The sequence below is a fragment of the Copadichromis virginalis genome, linkage group LG14, assembly GCF_057382275.1.
Source record: "Copadichromis virginalis isolate Kocher_CV1m ecotype Utaka linkage group LG14, C_Virginalis_male_GT1.1, whole genome shotgun sequence".
NCBI lineage: Eukaryota > Metazoa > Chordata > Actinopteri > Cichliformes > Cichlidae > Copadichromis > Copadichromis virginalis.
Genome location: NC_140631.1, coordinates 7,884,118 through 7,897,101, shown reverse-complemented (window position 1 = coordinate 7,897,101; position 12,984 = coordinate 7,884,118). Strand labels below are relative to the sequence as shown.

The following is a 12,984-nucleotide window of genomic DNA, read 5'->3' as shown; positions in this document are numbered from 1 at the left end:
ATGTAACAGCTACAGAAGAAATCTTCTGATAAGTGATTATCACAGAAGAATTTTACTCAATTCCTAAAGAGTATTTTGGGATCTCCCACTGCATCCAGACATTAGTGTTCTGACATGCACCTAGGTCGGGTGATTTCTAGACAAATACAAACACCATGATGTATTTTTTGCTAGACTGTGCTGCAAAAGCGTAGTGTAGCTTGAGGTAAGACACAGAGTAGAAAAGATGAATGATTGCTGGGCATTTTTTAAATGCTTTTACTTAAGTTATTGCTGGCTTTTAATTCCCTTTTCATCCATTTTAAAGGATTTAAATAAAGGTGATTGTTCACTTTTGTGTTATCCCTGCTTACTTTCATTAGCTTCTACGAATGACAGGATGTGTTGCTGTGATTTAGTCCAAGTGCCATCAGTGAAAGCATCTCCTCCATATCACATTTTGTCAATTCATCTGTTTTTGCTCCACTTTTTAAACAGGTTCTTTCCTATTATTTCACAAAGTCTTCTCTTTGTGAAATAATCACAAGACTGTAAGCTTTATATCTTTAAGGGATTCCTAACCCTTACCATTACCATTGCCACCATCACATCCATTAGCACCACCAATTCATGTCTCTTCGGGTTGCAGACTCCAGGTTTGATGCTCTGTCTCTTCCCTTGTTGTTTACCAATCTTCTCTTGTAGTGGTACGTCCATCTATCCCCCCGATGGCTTTAGTAACAGATTCTGCACAATGTTTCAATCATCCTCTCCTTCTGTCTTTTGTTCTCTCCACCAGTGACTATCTGACAGCCTGTGTTTTCTCTCTTTTATCACTCATGCACGCAGTCAGCTTTAACAATCGGCAGATATAGGCTTTAGTGTGGAGCTGCACACCTTATACTCAATACATGCAGTATTTATCCCGGTAAACCTGCCTGCAGTTCATCCTCTGCTTGTTAAACTGACTGGTGTTTGGGAACACTGTGTGTAAAGGGACCCATTATGCTCATTTCTTACTGTAGCTTTTTTATTCTCGAACCACATTTGAGAAGCATGGTTCACAGTTCAAAAAAATACTATTTTACGTTACACTGGCTTGTATGTGGCCCGTCAGTATACCCGCTGTCTGACAAGAAGTTTTAGCTCCTCTTTTCTTTAAACTCAGCCTAATACCTAAACCTACTCAGTAACACTGATTTTAAAATGGGGGCATCGTGGTGATATAGTGGTAGCACTACTGCCTCAGTGCTAACCACTCTGGCACCTTCTCACAGCAAAAAGGTCCTGGGATCGAAACTACCTACTGGCTGATTGCTTTCTGTGTGGAGTTTGTATGTTCTCCCTGTATGGTAGATGGGATAGGCTCCAGCCATCCAACAACCCTGAACTGGATAAGAAGAAAAAGATAGAATCTGAAATGTTAACTTTTCAGTTCCATTTGTACGCGTGAAAAGAAATTTTGATATGCTGTTCTCACTTTGCCACAAAGGAGAAACAACCTTCGGATTCAAAGCAGTCTGAACTGCTTCCATTTAAAACCAAAGATTAAAACCTCTCACACATGTGGCCTAGCCCTAGATGACACGCTCACTCCAGTCCTCCACCTCACCACAAGTGCCATTTATTAGACTGCATTGAAGTCAAACTAATATTTCTAAACTGTACTAGTGAATTTTGCCCATTTTGCACACTGATGACCTTTAAAACACTGCAGTCTGTTTCTGATAGGGAAATAGATGTTAGATAAGCATAAAACCTATGAAATAAATATGTATCAATGGGAATTATTCAACTAACTTGGGTTTGTTTTTGTTTTTTAGACATTTGACTTACGAAGGTTTTCGGTTTTAAATAAAAAGCAATAGTAAGATTTCCTAAATCAATCAAACTTTATTGTAACTAGGCAGTTTAGCATTGCTCTTTCACTGAGTTTTATGCTTGATTGCAGCCAATATTTATATTTCATTTGAAAGGTAAAAGCTTCAGTCTCAGATGAAGCAACGTTTTTATCTGTCCAGTAAGTTTAGTGTACCCTATTTAAAAAAACAAATCCTTTTTTTAAATTAATTTCATTAATTTCATTTAATACAATAGCATGGAGCTGCAGATGGACTCAAATATCATAGAGCCATCCTGACGAATTGTCAAAGTTATTGTCACAGATTTTAGAACACCTATTTGAGCATTTATTGACGGGTTTTAACTAAAAGTGTAAAGAGAAGTGTGACGCAATATCCCATATATATATTTCCTTAAACGTAAACATTTTTCTGTATTTGCGTCATGATACTGGCTTACAAAAGATTTTACTCTTTCCATTCGTAATAGTTATTTCATATATTCTTTTCTTTTCTTGGCAGATATAGCCTTCCTTGCACCAACAGTGGTAAAAATTTGAACTCTTCCGTTTCCCCCTCTCCCTCATTGTGTCAGATATTCTTCTTGTTTCTTCTCCCTCAACAAACTTGTTTCTTTCTCCCAACTCTCGTCATCTTTCTCCATCTCCTCCTCTCTCACTGTATCTGTCTATCCCACAGCTCAGTTTCAATCCATCAACACCTCTCGCTCTCTTTTCTCTCCATCTGCACGTCATCCATGGTCCTCGAATGATCCTACCTGTACCACCAAGTCTCTCACTATCTTTCTTTCTTTCTTGTCATCTTCCTCCCACCTTCAGTCCATCTCAGGTTCTGTCTCACAGGAAATTCATTATTAGGTTTTAAACAAAGGTGGATGGTGAGCTATTCGATTTCTTGAGGGATGTTGCTCATTAGCATAACTTATGAAGACTTGCTTCCACATCAAGAGGTCTTTCCAGTTTTGCACACATGCTTCAAAATAAAAATTACCGATAACATGAAGGTGAAGCTAAACTTCCAATAATTCAATTCAATTCAATTGAATTTTATTTATATAACGCCAAATCACAACAAAAGTCGCCTCAAGGCGCTTTATATTGTACAGTAGATACAGAGAAAAACCCAACAATCAGATGACCCCCTATGAGCAAGCACTTTGGCGACAGTGAGAAGGAAAAACTCCCTTTTAACAGGAAGAAACCGCCGGCAGAACCAGGCTCAGGGAGGGGCGGGGCCATCTGCTGCAACCGGTTGGGGTGATACCAGTGATGTCACAATAACCAAAGGTGCCTATTAACCAATTAATATAGGAGTCATCGTCCTTGCTAGCAGAGCTATGTAGGTTTACCTTAAATACGCATATTAGCATGTTTTGCAAAATACTATCATAAGAAAACAGCGCTGCTTGACATTGCAAACTGAATACTTCTAAATGATGGAATTTTAACATAAACTATCATACGGCTAGTTTACAGTGTTCTAGAGGAACTTTGTAATGTAATGTTATTAGCTGACCACTGCTAAGTGCTAAGTAACAGGCTAATAAAATGTCCTAATTTTATTCACCTTTCCCGCACAGTCTGTACCAGACAACATGTAATATTTTTGAGATACTTACATTAAATTTCCCATAAATTGATCCAAAAGGTACCAACTGTACTAAGGCTGTCGAGAGGCCCACTTCACTCTCCAGGAATTAACAGAAGCAAGGCCTCAGCTGTCTGGGTCAGCATGTTCCCAGTCAGAGTGACCCTAAATTAAAGCCTTAATAAAGTTGGATCAGCTGCATCATACAGAAGGGCCAGTCTATTCATTAGTGATGGGTCGGTCGCGAACGAAATGGCTCTTAGAGCCGGATCTTTGACGTGAACTAGGCGAGCCGGCTCCTTATCGCGAGCCGGGGGGGGTTTTGTTTTTTTTTTCTTTCTCTCACCCTCTCTCTCTCGCACTTTTTTTCCGCTTCACTCAGCATGCGAGCCTTGTGCTTTACGCTGGGAAGAGGGGGGAGGGGCGGTAGTTACACTCAGTAGCACAGGAACAGAGCAGGAGGGAGAAAGAGAGCCAGGGACAACAGCGTAGAAAGGTATAGTTATCATCCACAACTATTTTCAGTTGCAGATGATAAAGGATGTTCAGTTCATGCTAGAAATGTGTTTTGGAGTTTGTATGTGCTTTTTGGAGTTTGTACGTGTTTTGTCTCTAGGGGCCACCGCATATATTTATATTAGAGATGGCACGATACCACTTTTTTATGTCCGATACCGATACCGATATCACAAATTTGGATATCTGCCGATACCGATATGAATCCGATATAGTGTGTTTTTTAATCAATAAAACGTTTTTTTTAATATGCATTTTGTATAAGTTTATACTCAAGTTTAAATAAATAACAACACTAAAGCTATTCTGTTATACCTGTATGTAAAAAATACACTGCACCCAAAATATTTCATAGTTCAGCAACACTGATCAATCTAATAAACTTAAACCTACTCCATCCTCCCTATTCTGGTATTTTAAAGAGTACTTAGCAGAAATATTAAGCAACCTAACTAATAGGGTTGCAAACTCCCAGCAAAAAAAAATAAGGAACCACCCTCCACCTCCTGATGCTTAATCGATGTAATCAAATTTAATTTGATGCAGGGGGAAAATGCACAGAAATAAATTATTTTTCAAGAATAATTAAATAGATTCAACATCTTTCTTCAACAGAATTGCAGACTGCACAGATGGTACCTTCCCAAAGGAAGGTACCATCTGTGCTTACTAGGGTATATTAGACTTAATAGTTACTATGTACAGTAATGGACTTCTATATATCTTACATCAGATTAAAACTTTGGGTGTAAGAGTCAGATAATTATTTATTAAAAGCTCGACATTTTAAATGAGAATAAGAAAGAAAAGTATGTCTTTGTGCCCCCTTTTCCCTGTTCATGCCCTATCGGCCCCCCTGGCTAAACTTTGCTAGATCCGCCCCTGCACAGTTACCAGCCGTCAGCTACATAGAAAAAGATCCTGGTTTAGAAAGTAATATTAAATAAATTCTAACAACAGCTTATCAAGCTTAAACGTGCTGCTGTTGTTCAGCTGCTGGTTTCCTCTTTCTGGTGAGAAGTGGGCCAAAAACAAAGAAGAGAGACGGACTCGCGACAGAAAAGCCGATCAGCTGATCATTAAGCAGTTTCATGATTGAAGTAGCAGCAGGAGAGGGAGAGAGAGAGAGGCAGTCGCTCCATATATCGGTTGTTAAGCTTAACGTGGGAATGCTTTACAAACATTCAGAGATGAACTTACACAGTTGCTTTACTTCTCTCTGGGATAACTTCCTCGGAGATGAAATGCTGGTGAGGCTACAAATACACACAGCCGCTCTATCACGTGATGCATACTGCTGCAATGTGCTACGTTTATGAGCCGAGTTACGCCGTGTAGCAAGTTTTGTGAGGTGCTTTTTTGATATTTAATGGATCGGAATACATTTTTTATTTCTCGCCGATATCCGATCCAGTAATTTGGGTCAGTGTCAGACCGATACCAATACGTAATATCGGATCGGTCCATCTCTAATTTATATATAAACATATATAAATAAAACCACTTTTTTCTTTACATTAGTAATTCCTTTTGTGCATAATTTTATATTATTGTTAATAATAAATTAATTAAAGCAACAAAACAACCTGAAGAGCCGGTTCGTAGCCGAAAGAGCTGGCTCTTTTTAGTGAGCCGAACCGAAAGAGCCAGTTCTCTAAAAAGAGCCGGAAATCCCATCACTACTATTCATAGAGACCAAATAAACATGCTTTTTATTGCTGTTAATTCTGTGATTTTAACATGTCAGTGGTTGGGGATTGACTTGCTTTTGGAGCCAGCCTTAAGTGGCTGCTCCAGACAGAAACTGCAGTTTTTGGCACCTCTTTGTTGGCTGCATTCTCAGGCAAGAGGGGTGCCTTTTATGTACAACACACATTTTCCACCTGCTTTCTGTGTGAAGTGCTTGATGCAAAAAAAAAAAGAAAAAAGTATAGACTAGTTCTGGATGTGTATTCTTTCTATCAGCATGTATTGACGCTATCCTACAAAATTAAGGTTAAGGTTTGCATGAACAGGGTGATTCCCATTGCAGAATTAGTGTTTCAGTCCATCTCAGAATTCAAATAAGTACCATAATGCATAATGTGGGAAAAGAAAACAGAAATATAACCTTTTTCATCGCAGTTGTAGTAAGAAACTTCTCCCTCCAAACATGTGTTTCCTGTCAACTACCACAGAGTGAAATAGGTTAGCTCCACACAGCAGGAGTAAGAGGTCATGGCGGAGGTGCTGGGCAGTTGTCATCATCCTGTAGAGCAGATGGAGGGCAGGTTTGGTTTCTCGCAAGGCCACTAATGGATCACTTAAAAAAACAGAAACTATTTTGTTCTCTACTGGATTCTATCACTTACTAACACACAGACACACACACAAAGGAAGAGCACAGGCTGACATTCATACAAATACAAAAAAAAACCAAGCAGGATAGTTTGGATTCTTGTTAAAGTCAAGGAACTGAAAAAAATACATTGAGAGGTGAAAAGGTCACAGGCGAAGAAGGAGATGGCACAGACAGGTGCTTGAGCCGCCTGTAGGATGACAGGATGGCTGGTTAAAAATTAATGAGTCACCCTTTCTTCGTTTTAACACCCTGCTTTCTTTTTGTTCCTCGCTCTCTTCCTTCCATTTTATTCCTACTTTCTGTTTCCACCACTGCTTCTTTCCTTCATCAATTATTTTTTATCTCTGACTTTGATTCCTTTTCTTTTGCTTCATTTACTTCCAGACAGTTTCCTTTTTTATACTGTCTCCAAAGTTGTTGTTTTTTTAAGTTGCATCTGCCTGTCACTCTTTACCTTCCTTCCCAGGTGTTTCCATCTTGCATACTTCCTTTATTGCTCTTTTTCCCTTCCTCCTCTTTCACCTTAGTGGTTTCAGGTTGCTACTGACAGCTCTCACTCTCTCTTTTTTTTGTCCACTGCCAGTTTTGCAAGCCCTCCATCTTTACAGGCAGCTACAGCCAAGGTCCTTCTCTTTATTCTTCTTCTCTTCCATGTTCTCACATTCAAGTCTTTCTCATCATACAAATCTACTGACAAGAGCAATCACACTTGCATGTCTCCTCATCCTTCATCCACCCTTCTCTTCTTCTTCATACTCCCTCCATTGCATGTGTGTATGTGGTCCCCACGCACAGTGGCAACTGCAGCCAATCCCATTAGCCAGATGAGCAGGCCTCCAATGAAGGGGAAAGCATAATGACAACACCAGCGTCTCTCTCTCTCACACACACACACACTCCTCCCTTGCGGCTCCCTCTGTCTGCTCCGTCTGTTCATCTGTCACTCTTGAGGGCGTGTGTGTGGGAATCCGGTTTTGTTTGGGATGTGCAATTCGAAGGCGAGCGGGAGAATCTGTCATTTTTTTGTGCGTTTCAGCACACAGAAGTGGGGCAGCAGCAGTGGAGGGTTTACTTCCTGCTGGGTGGGATGCCATTAAAAATGTACAGTACGCTCAGTGTAGCCGTAAAGCATTTTGCGAATAAGTGGTTTACCAAACAGTAGATTTTATGGCGCTATAGCTTTCAGCAGGCATGATTTGAGTCCTAGCTTAGCTGAAATTTATGTGCAGTTAGGCTACACTCAGGTAATTTGGGTAAGTCCCCACTAAAAGGTATAAATATATGTGATTTGTTGTCTCTGTTGTGCTTTGGTTTTGCAACCTAAAGCCTTGTGCCCGAATCCCATTATTCCACTTTAATTTTATGATTTAACAAAATAATCAAACGCAAGACGTTTCTCCTGTCAGGCCAAAATTATAGTTTACCTCTAGTGAAGCCTGGAAGAGAGGTGGCCCTCCCTCCTCCATTACCGTCAGGGTCATTACCTGCAGTAATGCGCTGATGCAGTGCAAGGGGACAGTGTCTTTTCATCTCCCTAACTAGCCCCATTAAAATCCATTCAGCTAATGAGCCTTCACTCAGTCCTCTGGTGATTAAGACTTGATCTGTGCAGCGCTCTCACTGACACTGCTTTCATTTAACTCTGTGCAGTAATGGAATCGCAGCAAAGTACACACACATGTGCCTGTCAGTATGGATGAGGGTGCCGAAAACACTCTTATCAAGTGTTACATTTTACGTGTTTGAAAGAGTTTATTAATCATGTGATGCAATGTTTATAAAGTCTGAAGTTTTTATCTCGGGGGGGAAAGTTTGCTGATTTATGCTAAACATTTAATTCAACTTTAACCTTTAAAGTTTCTAAATGTGTTATTTTATGTCCCTGTCTTAATGTGAGAAAGACAGACATGATGTCCATTTTTTATACACAGCCTATGGCTACAATACTAAAATGTTGCTTAGCGCAGTAATATCAGTATTAGTATTTAGTATTTATTTATTTATTGTCATTGTCAAGAACAATGAAATTGCGTTTGGGGCTTCCATACAACCCAAAAAAAAAAAAAAAAAAGAAGAAAATAATAAATACCCCTTAAAACCCAAGTGTACATATTTAACCCAGTGTGACTCCAATGCAATAAGACAATCCTTAGCAATAATGTTCATAGAAATTCAGACAAAGACCTGAGAAACATGACAAAATACAACAATGCAACCCATTCAATATTATTGTACTGTGAGATATGATATCAGATATGATAGTTATCTATTTAAGAAAGAGGGGGGGGGGGGGGGCAGGAGGGGGAAGAGAATAAAGATATGATGCACCAATGCAGACCAGTTCATTGCTATTAAGAAGTTGGATATGGTTATTGTCCGTGAGAGGGGGGCAGAGAGTTCAGGAGCCTCACAGCCTGTGGATACAGGCTGTTGGCCAGTCTGGATGTTCTAATAATCTAATACTGATATTACTCATATAACCAATCTATGATTAGATTGGTTATAGAACCAACTGCTGTTACTTATGATAAAATAAAGTAATTTTTCTGATTAAAAAAAGTACTTTTACTTCAGTGCATTAAAGCAGACTTTCATTTTTAGGCACAGAGTAGGTGGTGTGGATAACAAACAACCTGCTAAGCTAACTAAGACGTTAAAATAAATGGTACTGACAGCATCTAATAGTTTCACACAACATGTAGTGAAGTAGAGGTAAAATTGGCACAACAGAAACACAAGTATAAGAAGTACAAGAACATTAAAACTTTATTTTAATAAAGTACTTGAATAAAGTACCAAGGTACATTACATGTCCTCACCTGATGGTCATGTAAGAGACAATGTAATTAACAGTACTCTAAACCAGTGGTGCCGGGTGGTGCATGTGTTATCCCATTCCTGCAACCTGAACATTCCCCTGGAAAGCAAACAGATACAACTGATATCTACACTAGCACATTAATTAAACTGTACCCTAAAAGTGTCTGTTCTTGTAAATATATGTTTTAGATTCTTTGAGAATTTAAAAAGTTTTTGTGTGATGGATGTGCCTCCCTTTGTTGTTTTTGTTTTGTTACCTACAAAACCTTTTCCAGAAGCCTCCTAAAACAAAATTATGAGCCTGTAAATGAGCAAACTTTAGATGCGAGTTTGGGTTTCAGTAACCGCACTTACTCTTAGAGATTACAGTCATTACTGTTCCTCAAAGATGCCTCGAGTAAAACAGCTCACGCATCGCTCCCACACAAACAGCAGAGACGCTGTACTTTTACTATTATCATATAGATGACTTCCACACATGTGGCTGCCCTGCTGGGCACCCTGTGCCAAACACACACATACACACACACATACACACACATACACAGATACTCAAATGCATTTAAAAAAATAAACTCACACCTGTCCATGTTCAGTAATGTGGAACAAATATTTGACAACAAAACCAGCTAATGAAACAAAGAAGCCCCACCTGTAACTCGTGCTGATTAGATGATACCACCTGAGTCTCTCCTTTTTTGTTTTTTTTACCCTCCCTCCCTCCATTTCCTGCCTTCCTCTTCCTTTTCCCGTCAATTAAATTCACTTCAGAAGTGCTTTGCTGGCAAGACCTCAGGGTGCTGTTGCCAAGGCGCTTTTGATTTAATATCTGTCACGCAAAGGGAATTTTTTTTTTATGTATAAAAATGAGGAAAACAACAACAATATGCCTCGAGGTTTGCATGGAGCTTCACAGTAGGAGGAGGGGGCATTTGTCCCCGCAGGGCAGAGTAGATGCTTGCTCCCAGTGGGGGCACGAGGACACACCAGCACTTCATCGAAGAAGACACAGCTTGAATACATAAATGAATGATCCATTTTCTTTCCTCCCGCTCGACATTTTCGTCACCCCTCTGCTGTGAGTCAGTCTGGATTGGAGGGAGTTGTTCTTTAACTGTTGGGCCCTCTTGACTCCTCACTATTCACTGCTCACTATTCTCTTCGATCACTGTCTCCCTCTTGTTTTCTCTCTGACTTTTCTGACTCTTAAATGGCTTTGAGGGCAGATGGAAAAACAGCAGTTTGGGCCAGATGGGACTAGATTACTGTTAGATATAGTGGATGTCACTTTACAAAGAGAACACAGGCGTAACTGTGCTAGAAAGCAATGCTATTTAGGTTTTGAAAGTAACACAGCCTTGTTCTTAGAAGTAAAAATCATTATTCAAAAGGAATATGAATACACTCTGGTATAGTTCAGGATTTTCACTGCTACCCGTTAACTAGCAGTTTTTAGTTAAAATTAGCTAATGTTAGGTAATTTGCTTAAAACTGACACAAGGGAGTATTTGACTTTTCTCTTTTTATGCTTTTGTTTTAGTATTTACCAGTATCCTATAAAATACAGTTCAGCTTGTTTGTGTTTGTCATTAAAAGTGTGTCATAGCAACAGGACTGAATTTGGTGGTAGTTATGTGACTGTAATGCTCTTTGGTATTTAAATGTTGTTTTAATAATGTCTCATTAGATCAGAATCAGAATCGTGTTTATTGGCCAAGTATATGTGCAGACACATACAGGGAATTTGGTTCCGGTAGATGGCGGCTCTCAAGCACAGCAATATAAACCACACACACACACACACACACACACACACACACACACACACACACACACGTGTCTATATACACACATTACACATGCATACACAAAGCTGTGTAAACCAACTATAAATAACTAATCTAAACTTGTATACATAAAATACAGAAATGAATGAGGTAGAATGAATACTACAGAATGTACATAAGGTGCAGCTGCAGTCTGGCAGTGGGAGCAGTGTGACAGGTCAACTGTTAAGAAGGGAGATGGCAAGGGGAAAGAAACTGTTCCTGTGTTGGGTGGTCCTGGTCTGCAGGCTTCTGTACCGTCTGCCAGAGGGCAGCAGATCAAAAAGTCTGTGTCCAGGGTGTGAGGGGTCTGTGATGATTTTCCCTGCCCGTTTCCTGGTTCTTGAGAGGTACAGATCCTGGATGGAGGGCAGGGGGGCGCCGATGATCCTTTCTGCTGCCCGTACAGTCCGCTGCAGTCTGCTCCTGTCCTGTTTAGTGGCTGCTCCATACCAGACTGTGATGGAGGAGCACAGGACAGACTCAATGACTGCAGTGTAGAACTGGATCAGCAGCTCCTGTGGAAGACTGTACTTCCCCAGTTGTCTCAGGAAGTACATCCTCTGCTGGGTCTTTTTGAGGATGGAGTTGATGTTGGTCTCCCACTTCAGGTCCTGGGAGATGGTTATACCCATGAACTTGAAGGTCTTCACAGTTGACACAGGGCTGTCTGATATGGTGAGGGGGAGCAGAGTTGAGGGATGTCTCCTGAAGTCCACTGTCATCTCTACAGTTTTAAGAGTGTTCAGCTCCAGATTGTGCTGACTGCACCAGAGTACCAGCCGCTCAACTTCCTGCCGGTATGCAGACTCATCACCATCCTGAATGAGGCCAATGACAGTGGTGTCATCTGCAAACTTTAGGAGTTTAACAGCCGAGTTCTTGGAGGTGCAGTCGTTAGTGTAGAGGGAGAACAGTAGTGGTGAGAGGACACATCCTTGAGGGGCACCAATACTGAGGGACCGAGTTTCAGAGGTGATCTCCCCCAGCCTCACTTGCTGCTCTCTGTCTGTCAGGAAGCTGGTGATCCACTGACAGGTAGCTGGTGACACGCTGAGCTGGGAGAGTTTGGAGGAGAGAAGTTCAGGCACAATGGTGTTAAAAGCCGAACTAAAGTCCACAAACAGGACCCTGGCATACGTTCCCGGGCGGTCAAGGTGTTGCAGGATGTAATGCAGCCGATGGATGGACACCATACTAGTGATTTGCACTTCCTGCTTGTAATGTCAGCTCCACAAACCATCAGTCTGTTATACTGACACTAAAAACATGTTACAACTTTGCTAGATGTCATGACGGTATGATTCTGTCATTTTTGAGATTTAAAATCTCATCCTTGGCAACAACTTCTAATTACCAGGGGCCACTTGAAGTATTTTATCCTTTTCCTGTAATGTTAAACACAATCACATGACGCTGGAGTCTTATTTATAGAAGTCTGCACTGTTTTCCTTGAGGTCATTTTATATCTAATCTAAGTAAGGTTCTCTGCTAGAAACGTATGTCTCAAAAACATTTTTGCAAAGTATATTTTTTCCTTAAACTACATAATGTAACTAGCTACTTCTTGTGCCCTCTGTCTTAGGGTTCTTCATAACTACATGCTGTGGCGTATTGTGGCAGCACTGAGTGAACATCTGTCCACGGCCTTCCGCAGCACCATCCATGAGTTTTCCCGAGAGATTGACGGCACTGAGCAGCAGCTGGAACTAGGCAGGCTCTGCCTCACCCAGACAAACAAACACTTCGGCATGGCCCTGGGAGCCCTGTTCGTCCAGCAACACTTCTCCTCAGAGAGCCGGGCTAAGGTCTGGAATCTGGGTGGACTGGTGGTAGGGGGCGCTGTAGTGGTAAAGATGGTAAAGTAGTAAAGAGGCTGTTTTCAAAGGAAATCAGCCTCAGACTTGAATCCACTTTTTTAACATTAGAAACTCGACAGATATTACATCAGTTTGAATGTATTAGCAGTTTAGGCTCTTAACAGAGACCCAGCCTTGCTGAACTACGTTTATAAGTTTATTAATTCATACACCCAAAACTGTAATGTTTTAAC

The 12,984-nt window shown here is 40.6% G+C and overlaps 1 protein-coding gene across 3 annotated transcripts in view; it reads left to right on the top strand.

Annotated features, from left to right (window-relative positions):
* ecel1 (endothelin converting enzyme-like 1) overlaps positions 1 to 12,984 on the top strand; it is a 58,320-nt gene that overhangs the window by 19,069 nt on the left and 26,267 nt on the right. For all 3 annotated transcript variants that reach the window (XM_085479168.1, XM_085479167.1, XM_085479169.1), the window contains exon 8: positions 12,517 to 12,739. In XM_085479168.1, the coding sequence (XP_085335294.1) occupies positions 12,517 to 12,739 (223 nt within the window). The remainder of the gene's footprint in view (positions 1 to 12,516; positions 12,740 to 12,984) is intronic.